At 36.3% G+C, this 17484-nt stretch overlaps 1 protein-coding gene across 4 annotated transcripts in view; it reads left to right on the forward strand.

Moving 5' to 3' along the window:
- Positions 1-7012, forward strand: part of RPGR (retinitis pigmentosa GTPase regulator) — a 53189-nt gene extending 46177 nt beyond the window's left edge. Inside the window, exons 16-18 of one of the 4 annotated variants that reach the window (XM_045197939.2) lie at positions 1155-1209; positions 2504-2595; positions 5969-7012. In XM_045197939.2, coding sequence (XP_045053874.2) covers positions 1155-1209; positions 2504-2595; positions 5969-6166 — 345 coding nt within the window. In that variant the 3' untranslated portion in view covers positions 6167-7012. Of the gene's footprint in view, positions 1-1154; positions 1210-2503; positions 2596-5599; positions 5723-5968 lie in introns of those variants that run through there. The other 3 variants (XM_045197938.2, XM_045197941.2, XM_045197940.2) reach the window with 3 other exon arrangements.
- Positions 7013-17484: the final 10472 nt, after the last annotated feature.

Below are 17484 nucleotides of genomic sequence, written 5' to 3' on the forward strand. Positions count from 1 at the left end.
CCAGTATACAGTTGAGAAATTTAACAATGAAATTCAGCACTAGGTCTTTGAAATGATGAAAATACAAAGTTTTTTCATCATTGTACTGTACTGGTGACAGAAATGGGATGTGCGTGTGCCCACATACTTGTGTGTATGTACATGTATAGGGACAAACTAAAGTTGCTCACAGCAGTATTTGAGGTTGCGATCAGTTCTTCAGAGATACAGTCTAGAAGGAATTATTAATAGGAGGACTAGTAGGACGTAACAATGAGGAAGAAAAAGCCATCCTAAATGTGGAGCTATGGAAGGATCTCTTCCATTTGGCAGTTTTGCCTAAGAGTGACCCTGCTAGGAGACAGTGGTACATTTTAAATCATTCATTTGCTAACACTACCCTGGATTAATTTCAAGTATGGAAATCAGAATCCCAACTTTTTCGTTTTCATTATTTGGATCTCTTATGCAAAACACTGAGTTAAGCATGCCTTCTCATTGATGAAACACTTATTACATTGGTCTGGGCAAGGCTCCTCTCTCGTTATTGAAATTGATCCCCTTTTAGCCCCATTTCCCTTCTCCCTAACATAGACAACCATTGAAATATGTTTGTCCTTTTATTTGAATGTATACTTGTAAAACATGTTTGTTGTTTTGTGTGCATGTATTTTTAATTTACAAGATGGTATTGTGTTACAGAAGTCATTCTCTTTCTTGATTCTTCTTTTTCCCAGACTCCTTGTTCTCATCAAGAAAAAAAATGTTCTGTCAGTAACTGCTTTTTTTCTTTCAGATGGAGGGGAAGGATTCTATTTATAAGGCACATTTACAGTTAGGGTGGTCTCTAAAATTCTTTAACTCATTAGAACTCATTAAACACCAACTTGACATTAGAAAATACTGAGATGAATCATATACCAATTAATATTCCTGAATATTCTTTTAGTAAAATTCTTGAATTGTACAGTTTTTTGAATCATGCAACATTAAGCTGGGAGTGGCCGTAGCACTCACTCAGCCTCTAAGGCAAGAGCTAGCAAAGTGAAGTAATTGTCACATGTTTATGTTAATAGCTAGAGGCTGACTTTGGAACCCTGCTTAAAAAGTAAGACTAGGTTTTCTAGCACAGCACAAATATGTTTTTTATTATATTGTTTCTTTATTGTTTATAGGACCAAGAAAATAAACAGGATCCAGCCCTTTGTGAATACAATGAAAATCCAAAAGGTATGAGCTTATTTGACTTCAAAAGTATACTTTTAGAAAGGATAGATATATAACATACATACTTATGTACATATATATGCATATATGTACCTTTATTGAGTAATTATAGCTTAGAATAAATTTTAGAATAGAATAGAATACCTTCATAACACACTATGAAATATGTGACATGATCTTATTTGTTCTCATTGGTAACCACCACAGCTTCTTCACATAAAAATATTCATACTACTCCTAGCTGCTCATGTCAGTGTCAAGTGCTTTAGGACAGCCTGTTGACTGTCCTAACCTTGACTACCTTTTTATTTTCTTTTTAGTCGGGAGTATTAAGTTGAACTTTTTCCCCAAATTTTGATTTGTATCTCTGGTGAGCACTGGTGGACCCCATTGCCAATGACCAGTCTGGCCTAGAGTCATAGCAAGCCATCTAGTCATTTCCCTTCAGAGGCCAGACCTCAGTCTTTGATCTTGCCGTGGACATTTAGGAGGAATCCTTTCCCAGGCCTAGCTCTCGGTATCAGAGAACAAGTGCTACAGAGTAGAGGGATCTACGTTTTCTACACCCAAGTCATCTGTGTTTCTGCTGTGTGACTCCAATATGATGTTTCCACACCATCACATCACAGTGTGCTTTTTTTACTGTGTTCCCATTAAAAATAACTGTCATAATAGTAGATATTTGATTTGAACTTAAGCAGAGAAGGAATAGTTCCCTTAATAGTTTTTCCTTTCTAACTTCTGTACATAGAGTAGTAAGTTTTAGAATATTTTAAGAAAAATGTAAAATATTTATCTTAAGTACTCTTAGCACGTAGCCAAAAATGTTAAAAAGAAGTTAGATGCAATAGTTAAGTAGTCGATAACATAAATGAAAAGAATACATATGCTTCATAAGTATACTTTAAAGATCATTATCAACTATATAGCATGTGGATTAATTTGGAACACAAAAAATAACGTGTCCATTTGAGTACAAATAATTTAATTATAACTAGGTTAATTTTAAGGTTATTTGTATTTTATAGAAGTCTTTCTAATATCTACTGTTACCTTTGCAGCTATATTTGGGTATTGGTCTTCTAAACTTTTACAACACTGGTCAGGTCATTCTGGGTTTTTTGCCTTAACTCATTTTTTCAGGAAATATGTAGTATAGACCTTTTGCATTACTCCAGTGGTACAGTCTTTTATTATTACTCCACAATTCAGGGTTGATAGAGTGTCGCTGAAAGTGTCAGCACTTTTCTTTTTCTCATTAGTTAGGAAACATTTTTCTAAATATGTTTTATTGTAGGAAACATGTGCGAGCATGCAAAGAGCAGTTCTTCGGAAAACCTGGAAGGTAGTGAATCCACACCAGCTAAAGATGTGAAAGTGTCTAAGAAGGTAAGTGAAATGAACTTCTCGTTTTAAGACCAAAGTATTGAATTGCTCCTTCTACTTTTTATATGGTGATCCCCATAATTTAACTCTTTTAATATGAGTTTTTATGCTTAGAAATGTGAAGAATTTCATGTGAGGTTTCACATTTTTAACATGCATATTTGTTTATTGGAATTTAGACTGAGTCAGATGATTCTGCCAAAATTTAATAGCATATTTCTTTCAATCATCACATCCATATTGATTCATCATACAATAAAAGATTCATAAAATAACTATTGCTTAAATTATAAGAGTATAATAGTCATGAGAGTCTAGAAGAGAGTAAGGTAAAGCCAAGAAATAGAGAGGATGAATGAAAAAATAAAAAGGGTTGTGCTTAGAAAACATTACAACGTGCTACTTCAGTCTCTCGGGAGATGACTAATGCCTGTTTTGGAGTTGTTAAAAGTCTGATGAATACATTTCTTCTCCTTGAAAGTAAGTTGCACTTTAACTTTCAGAACTTTAATCATGAGACCATATTCAGAGTAGAAGAGGAAACATAAAAGAAAACGAAAATGAAAGGCATTGTTCATTCCTATTCAACCTTTAGGTCTCAGCTTAAATGTCATTTCCATATACAGGCCTTTTGTGACCACCAGTACTTACATAAATTATTATATCCCATTATTCTCTCACATGACAACTCTTTTCTTATTCATAGCCATGTATATCTACTACATGCTTTATGTCTCTCTCTCTCCCCACTGGCCTTCAACTCTGTGGGGACAGAAATGATAATCCGTCTTGCTTTCCAGGGTATCCTCAGCACTTATCATAGTCTGGGACATGGTAAATGCTGAGTAAATACTTTTGGTTGACAATGAATTGTAAAATGTAAGGGAGTAAGAAAGAGGAAAGGGTGAAGGTATAAAACCAGGATCTTCCCTTAGAGAAGTAAACAGCCTGTTTTTTTTGTTTTTTGGGGGGTTTTTTTGCCATCTTTGGAGGTATATACTACTCTGAAATTTCTTTCAGAATTACTTTAGAAATTTCAGATGTTATTTTGGCCCTGATCCCCATACCGTTATCTTTTACTAAGAATTACATCATGATCATTTTTATCTTTATAAAAATTATCTTATAAATGTAGATTGTTATACCCAAAAGATAAATGTGACCTGACTCAAAGGACACTTTGTTTTCTTTTTTCTAACCCTCACCCCAGGATATGTTTGTTCATTTTAGAGAGAGAGGAGGGTGTGGACAGAGAGAGAGAGAGACATTGATGTGAGAGAGAAACATTGATCAGTTGACTCCTGTGCATTCCCCAACTAGGGACCAAATCCGCAACCTAGGTATGTGCCCTGACCAGGAATCAAACCTGCAACCTTTTTGTGTAGAAGGCAATGCTCCAACCAACTGAGCCACCTGGCCAGGGCTCAAAAGACACTTTGGAATTATCTTTGGAATTGTAAGAGATATATTATCATAACATTTGATCAAGGTTTGGGAACTTTTGAAATTCTCTGTCTAGTAGACCAGAACATTTAACAGATCCTGCACTGTGCTTCATTGCATTCCTGTGAATGTTTTTTCCAATAATAAGAGCTCAGGGAAGGACTTGAGGAAAGAAAATCAAATGTGAGGGAGGAAGATGAAAAGTGGGAGTCAGGAGACATAAAAACCTAAGGAGAGGAAAAGTGAAGTGAAGCAGTAGATAGATAGATAGATAGATAGATAGATAGATAGATAGATAAAAGAATGTTGGAAAACACACCTCTGAACAAATGAAAATGCATATTCTAGAATACATGGTCAAGTTTCAGGGACTTTTCAGGCTCTTCAGTCTTCAGCATAGCCTGTAAGTGGAAGGATTTGGGTATATTGGACAGGGGAGAGGACTGAGCCAGGGAAGGAATGCCATGTGGGAAGCAGAATAGCACACACCTGTGGGGGCAGACCAAGCAGGGTACCCACGTGCCAGTGCCAGTCAATAAGATAATGGTAAGGTTAGGCCAGGATAAGGGCCAGGCTAAATAATTCAGTTTTAAACTTTGATTCTGCTTGAATTCTCATTTATACCTAATGGAAAAATATATTTCAGTAAATACACATTTCCTTGGTTAAAGGAAAGAAACAAAAGGTAATGAAAATTATATTAAAAATCAAGCAGTAATAAATATATTCCCTACTTAAGGAATATGCTGTTATTCGACATACAGACAGGGTTTGGCACAAATAATGCTCCCTTTTATTACAGAATCTTTTATTACAAAATCATAAGCATGTAATTTTGTAACATAACAATATCACACTCAAGCACACCATGTGATACTTTAGATGAAATGCTCAAATTGCTGTCCATCTCGTGTGAGACATTCATGTACCCTACCAGCCACACTGAAGCAAGCCTTGTGTTTAAAAAGAGAAATAGATGACTTAAGATTTTTTTCAGTCATTCTCACATGACATTTTTATCTACAGTATCTTTAACCTATGCATACTATCCAAGCCAAACAAATCAAACTATTTTTAAAACTGGGAAAAAATGGTTCATTAATGCATATCAGAATAAACATGTATTAGATTTTGCATCCCCCCCACCCCTTAATTAGACAGACACTTTAAGGATAATCTTAAAAAAAGAAAAGACTTGCACTCTTGGTGTCTACAAGACAAAATTCACCACTGAATTTTGTTTTGATGATTTTAAATGTTTCAGATACCCAGGTTAGGGTCTATGGTTTCTATTGGCATCAGAAATATTTTGGTAGGTGATTGTTATATACAGAAATTACCAAATACTGCTTTTCTAAACTACTTATAGTCAATGCTGATTATTTGGACCTACGGTTAGCCACTGAGAAAATTGTGTTATTGGCTTGATTTCCTTCCACCCAAGTAAGCTAATTAAAAAAGCAGTAAGCTTTTCCACTATTAAAAAGAATTTCTTGCCATCATGGAATTAGTTTATTTGTGTATTTACTTAGCATATATTAATTGGGTATCTCTTATGTGACAGGCACAAGGCTAGAGGCTGCAGATAAAGAGGTTAAAGATCCAGTGCCAGTTTGAAGTCAGTAGATTTCTTATTCATTGTCAAGAACATAAATAAAAGTCTGAGATGAAAATTTCTCTGTCAAAAGTATGCCTGTGGATTCTTGCTTTTCTTGGCAACTACCTTTTCTCTGCCATGTTTCAGTTAGTTTCTCAAGAAGGACTCACGATAGTCACTGGTAAAAGAAAAAAGGCTTACGGATGCTAAGAATGTACATATGGTGCCCTGTAAAGATGTCATGAAATAATGTTAAGTCTTGTTGAAAATTATACCCCCAAATACTATTAAGTGAATATTTCACTTACTGAAATTCATTCTTTGTGTTTTTTCTAGAGTTTCCTTTTTAAAAGAAAGAGTCTGAAAAGTATGCCGAGTAATAATGAGCCACTTCCAGAAATAAAATCAGTAGGAGGGAAAATAGCTTTTAAAAGCAGTAAGAAGGCTTTCATACAGAACCTCCTTGGGCAAAATAATCAGGATACGTCACCCCCAAATACTGAGAAAACATCAAAATCCTGTGTAATACTTTAAATATATATTTATGTGGTTACCAAACACGTTGTAATTTATACTTGAAAAACATGACTTCTGAAGGAATGTTTCCGATAACAAACTTGAAGATATAAGCTAATAATATGTTTTATTTGGTTTGAATAGTATGACCAGTGTTGATATTTATTTATGCTAATATTTTTGATGAGCAATTTCAAAATCTGTATATCTCACACTCTCCAGGGGTTGTGGCCTTAACTGTTCAGTGTTCCATAAAAAATATATTTTTATATGTGAAGATTGAATTGAGATATTTCACAGTTTTTACTAAATAATTTTACATCTGATAATTTCATAAGACAATATTTACAACTTCAAGACACTGTAACAGTTTTAAATGTATTTGCAATTATTAAAAACTGAGTCAAAATTGTTTTTAATGAGCATATTTTAATAAACTATATCTGGTCTATCCTACTGTTCAAATGATTGACTATAAATAAAACTTTGGGGTACTTGGAGTTATCAGTTGATAAAATGGGGGCAAAAATTTGTCTAATTTTAAAACATTGAAAGCCATAAAATGGTTTTACTTCGGTGTAAGGGAAATTTCAGTATAACTATGTAAACAGTTTCATCTTTATAGAGAAACTGTTGCAATTTTTTTGCCTCCCATTCCTTTCTTCAGGGAGATGATTTGGCATGGGGATGTTGCAGATTATATGGTGTGTGATCAGGAGTGTTTGACCACGCCATAGATTGCCACCACAGGAGAACCAAACATAGCCAATCTTGCTGTTTCAACTGTATCTAACATTGACAGTGGTGACTAAGGTTGGCTCTATCCCACAATGCTCTGCCACAGTAATAAAAAGGGTAAAACTGTTAAGTCTGCACTGAGAAATTGCTTTCCTATCCTCACAGATGATGCTTATTTAATGGCACAAACTGCCTTGATTTTATCCATTCTAGCTTCTGAACATTTTCTTCAATCACAGTGACCACTGCCCCATTTAAACAAAGAAAAAGAAACACCATCTTTGTGTGTTATGCACAAGGGTCATGAGGATGTTAGTCTAGAATAGATGTGATTTTGAAATTTACAAAGTAGCCTTTTATGTAAATATTGCATTTAGTGGAATTCTAATTTTATCAAAGGCAAATTTAATAAAATGTCTTGCTATTGCCACTTACAGTAATAGTACAGTATTGCAAAAATACATTGCCAAAATATAAAGTATAGGAACCAAGTGGAAGTAAAGTTCACAAATAGGACTAAGACGTGCCAGCCAGTTATGGTAGGCAGAATTCTAAGATGGCCCCCAAGGTTCCTGCCTGCGGGTACACTTGCCCTAAATAACCCCTTCCCCTTGAGTGTGGGTGGGACCATGAATATGGTGAGATATCACTCCAATGCTTAGGTTATATTATATGGAAAAGGTGAAAAGTTCTGTAGCTGCAATTTAAATTCTAGGTAACAATCATGGAAGTGACATCCCATCACTTTTGACATATTCTCTTGGTTAGAAGCAGGTCACAGACCCCACCCACATTCAAGATAAGGGTATGACACAAGGACTTGACCAGGAGGCAAGGATCACAGGGGCCATTGTAGAGCCTACCTGCCATACCAGTCATTTGGCTGCTCATTGAAAGGAGAAAGGGAAGGGTTAGAGACCAAAGAAAAGGTTACATCAAAGCACATGAAAGAGGTGAACATGAGACAGGCATAACCAAACTAACGAAATATCCTGCTTTGTCAGAGGTGTCAGAACAATTCAGACTTTTTAATAGGGTGGTTAGTTGAGAATCATCAACACCAAGAGTTGTTTTTCATGGTACAAGTAAATACTTGTATAAAATCCATTATAAAAACATACCAGCCATCTGCCCTTGGACTGGGAATGCTTGTATTATATTTGGTTTCCAAATTTGATTTTCTGTTTGGCTTTTACATTGAAATATGCCAGAATCTAAGAAAATGGAAGTCACAGTTAACGTGGAGTAAAATGAAAAAAATGCATTATCATTTGGAGATATTAGGGCAATTAAAAAACCTAAGTTTCCTAATTGGATGGAAAAGAGATTAATGGACAGTAAACTTCAAACAAACAAACTAAGCTAACATATTTGAAAACTCAAAAAAGAAAAGATCTTATCAAAGATCTTTTATCAATTATTTTATTATCAAAGATCTTTTATGAATTCTAACAAAAATTGAATGATAATTTATACTGGTTTCAAAAATAAGAGCAGTTATATTACCAATAACGTTATAGCTTTAATAAAAAGTGAAGTGATTATTTTTTGACGATTTTTATTGTTGACACTATTACAGATGTCTTCATTTTCCACCCCTGACATGATTATTTTAATCCCTAAACTATCCCCCTTCATTATTATTACCATTAATTCCTCTTTCCTCTCTATAGTATTGTTACTTTGGATGTTTTTTACTGACCTTTTTCGGACCTGAAAATGGAATCTCTTGACTTGAACATTAGGGGGTTATTGATGTTGTTCAGATTATTATGGATCAAATATTAAATGGATATTACTTTACAAAATTCTAGTAGTGATAGGATTTTAAGGTGTTATGAAAGAAGAACATACAATTCCATGTCAAAACATTAAAGATAAAGGAAAAATTGGTAGTCACTAAGACCCTCCTTTGTATGAAGAAGAAACTGTAAAATTCTGAAAAGGTGCTTACATTAGTTTCCTCGGCCTCCTGTAACAGAAGACCATAAACTGGGAGGCTTGAAAACAATAGAAATGTATTGTCTCACAGTTCTGGAGTCCAGAAGTCCAAAATAAAGGTGTTGGCAGGGCCATGCTCCCTCTCAAGGCACCAGGGATGTTTCACGCCTCTCCTACCTTCTGGCAGCCTCAGGCATTCCTTAGCTTATAGATGCATGGTATTACTTCAGTCTGTGTCCACACATGGCATTCTCCTTACGTTTCTTCACATTGTCTTTCCTGTGCGCGTGTCTGTTTCCATTTCCCAATTTTCTTTTTTTATATAGGGATAGCAGTCATATTGGAATAAACCCAGCCTGACGACCTCATTTTAACTTAATTACCTCCTTAAAGACACCATTTCCAAGTAATATCACATTCTGAAATAATTGGGATTAGGACTTCAGCATATCTTTTAGGGGAAACACAATTCAACCCATATCAGTGCTTCGGTTAGTAAGAATGTAAGAGACTAGAGTCTAAAACTTGAGATTTTTTTGTGTGTGATCTGTTGCTGCCAGACGGAAGCACTGTTATGGGTAGAATCATTTTCTAGCACTGGCGTGGAGAGTGAAGAATGGGAAAAGTGATATTCCATGTGTGTGGTGTTCTTCGAGTACCTTGTGATGCCCATCCCACTGACCACATCTAATTTATCGCATGTGCTAATACATATGGTGCACCTGGCTGTGCATAACATTTTATATACTGTAAAATGTATTTTATAGGATGCAACTCCATGATTTTTTATATATTTTGAAAGAGTTCTCTTCATTTGGATAACAAAAATTACAAAGGTTCAGCCACACCTAGGTTACAAAAAGGAGATGGTTCTATTATAAGTGCTTAACCCGTTTTCATCTTACGCAATCATGGCTCCCCAGGCCTACCACTAAAAAGGTAGTGATTTTTTTTAAAGATTTTATTTATAGCCACACCAGCCAGAGCAAGGTACTGAATGTTTAAAGTAACAAATACAATCAGCCAAATTAGCTGTGAAAACCTAAATACAAGCTCTGATTTGGTTAACAGCCTCTAGAACACACACACTCACATACACACATGTGCACACCTTCTAGTGAAAATCATCCCAGGTCCAGAATTAAGTCTGACAAACCACAGTTGCACTTACTTGAACGCCTTGGTTTTATTTACCTAAGAAAAAGTCTAAACTGAGCACACGGCAGAATTTAGAAGAGTTTTTAAAAGACAGTTTGTCCTGTCTCTGTGATTATTCATGAAATGTGAACATATCATTTTTCTGTGTCATGTCCTATGTTGATAAGATGTGTAAATATATAGAAGTGATAATAACTCATATTAATATGGTATATATTTACTCAGACACTTTCTTGAATGGGAAGCATTCAGCAAAGGGACTGCAGACTTGGTTTTCTCCATTCTGAACACCAAAATCTTGCCTACAACCAACAGCCAGAGACATATAACACATGGAGGAAGCATTTCATCCAGAACTTTATGAAGACAACTTAGACATTTACTGAGAATCATAAGTGTATATATTTTATTATAAGGATAAGGCATGCTTATACACAATAATTATAACATTAACATTTAATAAGAGTTTATGCACCACATGCTCTTCTAAAAGCATTTATTAACACATTTAATCTTCACGTTAAGCCTATGAAAAAATATTTTTATCTCCATTTTCAGATGTAGAAATGAGTCACAGAGAAAACAAATGCTTAAGAACAGACAGCTTGTAAGTGGGATTTCTGACTATAAAACCTGTGCTCTTAACCACTACCCTTTAAATTATGTAGAGTACTGTCATTATTTAATTTCCTACATTCATTTCCATTTTTTCTGTGTGAAGAATTAATGAATATTCTTAATCACGTGTGACTACGAAAACAGTCTTCATTTTGATCTTGTTTTGGTTTACTTGACTCCAGTTCTGTTGATGAGTCCTATTCTGGGTGTCACATTGGCATCTCCTTCGAGCTCTGTATTAAATTAGGCTATACATCTATATTATCTTTGTACTGGGTCAACTTAGCTAACGCAGAACTATGTTTCCCAGAATTTACTTTCTTGTGTGGTTCTGGTTTCTGGTTGGCCATGAGAGATTTAAGAAGGTAAAGATGAGTGGTGGTCATTATTCTCTGAAGGTCAGTGTTAGGTGCTAGGCCATACCACAGTGCGCACATTGCTCATGACATGTTGGCTTACCTTGTTAGCACAAGGCAGCAGCTGGGCCCACAGATTCTTGTCCTTGTGGGTTTCTGTTCGGCCTTGCTCTCTCACACTTCATGTTCAACTTTTCTGGCTGCTAGCCCTGCTGCTTACAGTGACTGCGGGTTCATCACCATATGCAGAGACAACAGCTCTTCATTACAGTTCCTTACCAGCTTCCACAATTGCTTAAGGTCTAATCCTTACCATAAATCCCAAATTCCAGAGGTAGGATTGAGGGTGGGAGGTGGGGGTTGGGTGGGGTGGGGGAAAGCGATGGCAGGAAAATGGAGACAACTGTTCTTGAACAACAATTAACAAAATTAAAAAATCCAAATTCCATGTCACGTATTCAAGATGAGTCCATAAGGTGGGTGTTGCAGGTGGTTCTGATCCATATAGTCACTTAAGGACACAGTCCAGTGGAGATGCTGACATCTCAACACTTGTGTTTTTTGTTTGCTGAGAGAAAGAGAGGGACTGGATGACTTTTAAATGCTTTGGGTCAAAAATGACAGATGTTACTTCCTCAAGCCCTTTGGCCACATGACTCCATTTAACTATAAAATGGACTTGGAAATGTGGAGAAACATATTCAGTGACTATTAAGTGCCTCTTCCACAGTCTACACTTCTGTTCACCAAATATCTCTTTGCTTCCATCTTCCATTTAGTGGATGCTATTGGTGCTCCACCTTGATGTCCTTATCAAGCAGGTGCATGCGTCCCCAGTTGCCGTATTGACCAACAGCTCACAGCTGCACATTCTGGAAAGTTGCCCTTAGCCAAAGGGAAGCCTTCTTGAAAAGAAGTCAATGCCTCTATCTCTGGGGAGTGGACCTCAGTCAGTAACTGAATGAATGACACAGAGTTCCAAACAATCTCCCTTGCTTCACTGTGGGACTAACTGTTCTGTAGTATCAGTGCATTTATTCTATATCTAACACCATATTTTTGCTTATATTTTCCCCCTGCTCCATTTTCCTTCCCTTTATCCTGAGAACATGCCCCCCAACAAATCACTTGAACAAGAATCCTAGACTCTACTTCTAGATAACCTGATCTAAAACATTCCCGCACATTGAACACCTTCTACTTTCTCCAAGGGAGACCATCAAAGTCCCATCTAATCAATGACTCTAGCTCACAATCCTGCATTTCTGAGTGATGTATGGTAATCTCGTCAGGACCAGCCTTGGTTCTTCTTGGTTTAGAAGACTAACAAAGCAGACAAATTATCTGGCCTGCCCTCAAACATACACCTAACGTATAGTGGCAGAAATAAAACACTCCTACTTAGAAAGAGGAAGAAGGGAGGCACACAGATGTTCCTGGAATGTAGCAATTTTAAAACCCTGTTCCGCAGATGTTACAGGTCCCTATGCCGAGAGTGAAAGACCTTCTGAATTAGGCCCTGATTTTCTCTCTGGAAGGAACTCCACTGTCCACTGTTGTTTATAAACCCTGGATCTGCCCTCTGGAGCTTCTTTTTCTATCATGCTCCTTCCCATATCTGAAGTAGTTATAGAAAGACAACTTATGAGCTCCTTGAGTCTGTATAGCTTTCTCAGCTGCCCTTAGAAGATTGGAAATTAAAATTAGATTTGTTTTAAGTGTTAAATAGTCAAAAACTTGCTTTTGTTGTTGCTCAGGCTTGTGGCTTCCCAACAGTACAAGACTCTTAAAAACTCATTAGACTTATCAATGGATGAATGGGTAAATAAAATGAGGTGCATCCATATAATATATTATTTGGCCATAAAAAGGAATGAAATAGAGACACAGACTACAACTTGGATGAACCTTAAAAGCATTATGCTTAAGTGACAGAAGTCAAATACAAAAGATCACAGATTATATAAATCTACTTATGTGAAATATCTATAATAGGTAAATCCATGGAGACATAAAGTAGATTAGTGGTTTCTAGGGGCTAAGAGGAGGAGAGAATGGTAAGTGACTGCTAATTGGAGCAATGAAAAGTTTCTGCAATTATGTAGTTGGGTTGATGGTTGTACAACTTTGTGAACATACTAAACACCACTGAGTTATACAGTAAAATAAATAAAAATGTACTAGATTTCCTCATATGTAATTGTAGTGAATTCCATGTAACAATCACATCCACAGTTCTTTTTGAACATAGTTAATAGATCTGGCACATTTTTTGCTCTTTTCTACATCCCACATCTTTCTCCTGATTCAATGGTGAGGGAATCTAAAAGAGGTCAGAGAGGGACATAACCTTAATCATATCTTTTGCCTGAGTACTTTTATATAAGTAAGTAATTTTATTGAAGGCTACACACTTAATCTGATCCTTACCCTATAGTAGTTTTGAAAAAATAGCTTTATTGAGGTATAATTGAAATACAATAAACTACATATTTAAAACTATATGATTTGATAGGTGTCTATATACCTATATACACACATATATACATATATGTGTGTATATATATACAGTCAATGAACATACCTGTCACTCCCAAAAGTTTACTTATACATCTTTTTTTTCACATTTTTTATTGTTATTCAAGTACAGTTGTCTCCATTTTCCCCCCACCACTCCACCCCACCCCAGGCACCCCCACTTCCTACCCTTGATCCTACTCGCCTTTGGTTTTGTCCATGTGTCCTTTATAGATGTTCCTGAAAACCTTTCCTCCTCCCCCCCCCCCATTATCCCTTCCCACCTCTCCTCTGGTCACTGTCAGTTTGTTCTTTATTTCAGTGTCTCTGGTTCTATTTTGCTTGCTTGTTTGTTTTGTTGATTAGGTTCCACTTACAGGTGAGATCACTAATGCATCTTGTGTAACCTCTCTTTTCCACCCTTTCCACCTGCTCCCTCAGGCAATCACTGATAAGTTTTCTATCACTATAGGTTACTTTTAATTATCTAGAATTTAGATAAGTGGGATAATACATTATATGCTCTTTTTTATCTGGCTGAATTCACTCAGCGTAATTATTCTGAGTGGAATGTCTGGGTTATGTGGTAGATATATGGTTAACTTTTTGAGAAACTTCCAAACTCTTTTTCAAAGTAACCATTTATACCATTTGACATTCCTTCCAGTAGCATAGAAGAGTTCAAGTTTCTCCACATATTATCCAATACTTGGTATATGTGGTCAATCTTTTAAATTTTATCCATTCTAAAAGGTATATAGTGATCTCATTATGGTTTTAATTTGAATTTTACTAATGATATTGAGCATCTTTTCTGTGTTTATTTACCATTTGTATATCTACTTTGAGAGATTATATTTTCTAAATTTGGAGGTGTTTATTTTTTTATTGAATTTTGGGAGTTCTTTATGTATGTTGGATACGTGATTTGCCAATATTTTCTCTCCATCTGTGGTTTGTCTTTTAATTTCCCTAACACTATCTTTGAAAGAGCAAATGTTCTCCAATTTTGATGAAGCCCATTTAACATTATTTTCTTTTCTTTTATGGATTATGCTTTTGGCGTCACATCTAAGAAATCTTTCCCTACTCCAAGGTCACCAAGATTTTTCCTTATGTTTTCTTCTAGATATTTTATAGTTGGATGTTTTACAGTTAGGACTATGAGTCTTTTTTGAATTAGTGAATTCAAAATTCATTATTTATTATCAAGAGAAATGAATTTTGAATGAATGTTTGTCTTTAGTGTGAGGTCTGGATCCAAGTATTTTTTTTTATTGGCATATGAATGTTTAATTGTTTTAGCACCATTTGTTGAAATGACTATCTTTTTTCCACTGCACTGCTTTTGGCAGCTTTGTCAGAAACCAACTGACATTATATGTGTGGGCCTCTTTCTGGACTTGCTTTTCTATTTTATTGATCTATTTGTCTACCTTTATACCAATACTTTACTGTCTTCATTAATGTAGCTTTTTAATGAATATTAAAGTCAAGGAATGTCACTGCTCCAAAATTTGTTCTTTTTCAAAGTTGTTACAACTCTTCTGGGTCCTTTGTATTTCCATATTCATCTTAGAATCAGTCTGTTAATTTCTATTTAAAAAGCCTACTGAGATTTATATTTGAATTGAGTTTAATATATAAATCAGTTTGGGGAAAATTTACATTTTATTTATTTTTTTAATTTTATTTATTTTTATTTTTAATTTTTTTATTTTTAAATTATTTTATTGTTGTCCAATTACAGTTGTCTGCATTTTCTCCCCACCTCTCTATCCCACCCCAGCCAAACCCACCTCCCTCCCCCGCCTGTACCCTCCCCCTTGATCTTGTCCATGTGTCTTTTATAGTAGTTCCTATAATCCCCTCTCCCCACTGTCCCCCACTCCCCTCTGGCTATTGTTAGATTGCTCTTAACTTCAATGTCTCTGGTTATACTTTGTTTGCTTTTTTCTTTTGTTGATTATGTTCCAGTTAAAGGAACATATTTTAATAGTATTGAGTCTGATTCATGAACTTTAATTTCTCTCAATAATATTTTATTGTTTCTTATATTCAGATCTTGAAGAAGTTTTGTCATATTTCTCCATATTTCATCATTTCAATGCTTTTGCAAATGGTGCAATATTTAAATTTCAATTTCCAATTGTTTGTATACTAGGATAGAGAACTCACTAGTTTTTATTACTTTTTTGTAGATTCCATTGCATTTTCTATATAGACAATCATTTAATCTTTAAATAGAAAGTTTTACTTTTTTCTTTCCAATCTGAATCCATTTTATTTCATTTACTTGCCAGATTGCACTGGCTAGAACTGAAACACAATATTGGAGGAGTGGCAACATTGGACATCATGATCTTAGGGGGAAACATTCAGCCATTCACCGTTACGTATGACATCAGCAGCAGTTCTTTTGTAAATAACTGCTCTTTATTGAATTGAAGAAGTTTCCTTCCAGTCTCAATTTGCTGAAAACTTTTACCAGGCATGGAGGTTGAGTTTTGTCAAATACTTTTTCTTTTGAGATTATCAGATAGTTTTTCTTATGGTCTGTTAATGTTGTGGAATACATTGATTGAATTTTGAATTTTAAAGCTAGGTTTAGTCCTATGATAAACTCCATTTGGTCATTTATCCCTATAATATTGTTTGATTCAATTTGCTGAAATTTAAATAATTTTTGTATCTGTGTTCATGAAGGAAATTGGTCTTAGGTTTTTTTGGTGATACCTTTGTTTGCTTTTGCTGTCACAGTAATAATGTTGACCTCATAGGATGAGTTGGGATGTATTCCTTCCTCTTTAATTTTCTATGACTTCCTGAAAATTGGTATGATTTTTTTCTTTAAATGTTTGGTACAATTCACCAGTGAAGTCACGTTGGCCTGGAATTTTCTTTGTGGGAAGGTTTTTAACTACAAATGCTGGCTCTTAAATGCTAAAACCTATGAATGATGCATCATACTTCTCATAGCTGGAACCAACTATATGGTTCCACCTAATTGCAAGAATGTTAGGAAATGCAGGGGAAGACATAGATATCTAGTAAATGTCAGTGCCATAGGGTCTTTTGGAAGATGTGTTAAAAATGTGTTTACATGAACATGGGAACCAAGACGGCGGCGTAGGTAGACACACTGCGCCTCCTCGCACAACCAGAACTGGCAGAGAAACGAACGGCAAGAGGGTCCGACACCAAGGAAATAAAAAATAAACATTCATCTAGACCGGTAGGAGGGGAGGGGACAGGCACCGGGGTGGAGAGGACTCGAGTTGCTGTGGCGGGACCGAGACTGGTGGAGTGTGGGACAAACAGGACAGGCAGTCCGAGCAATAGCAGACCCTGTGGCCCCACATTCGCGCAGATAAACCGAGAGGGCCAGACTCAGAAGGGCGGAGAGCGGGGCAGGCTAAGCAGTGGGTAGCACCCGGCGGCCCCACACTCGCGCACAGATAAACCTGACGAACGGCGGGGAGCTAAGCAGACTGTGCAACCCAGGGCTCCAGCTCGGATAAATAAAGCCTCAAACCTCTGATTGAAAATGCCCATGGGGGTTGGGGCGGCAGCAGGAGAGACTCCCAGCCTCACAGGAGAGGTCCTTGGAGAGACCCACAGGGGCCTAGAGTGTGCACAGGCCCACCCACTCGGGAACCAGCACCAGAGGGGCCCAGTTTGATTGTGGGTAGCGGAGTGAAAGATTGAAATCCGGAGGACAGTGAGGCAGGTGCCATTGCTCCCTCTCCTACAGGGTCACAGCGCAGTAACCAGCGTTACCCCACCCTGGTGAGCACCTAAGGCTCCGCCCTTAAAGTAACAGACACACCAAGACAAAAAAAAAAAAATGGTCCAAATGACAGAACACTTCAAAGCTCCAGAAAAAATACAACTAAGCGAGGAAGAGATAGCCAACCTATCAGATACACAGTTCAAAACACTGGTTATCAAGATGCTCACAGAATTGGTTGAATCTGTTCGAAAACCAGATCAAAAAATGAAGCCTAT

The sequence above is a fragment of the Desmodus rotundus genome, chromosome X (genome assembly GCF_022682495.2).
Source record: "Desmodus rotundus isolate HL8 chromosome X, HLdesRot8A.1, whole genome shotgun sequence".
Lineage (NCBI taxonomy): Eukaryota > Metazoa > Chordata > Mammalia > Chiroptera > Phyllostomidae > Desmodus > Desmodus rotundus.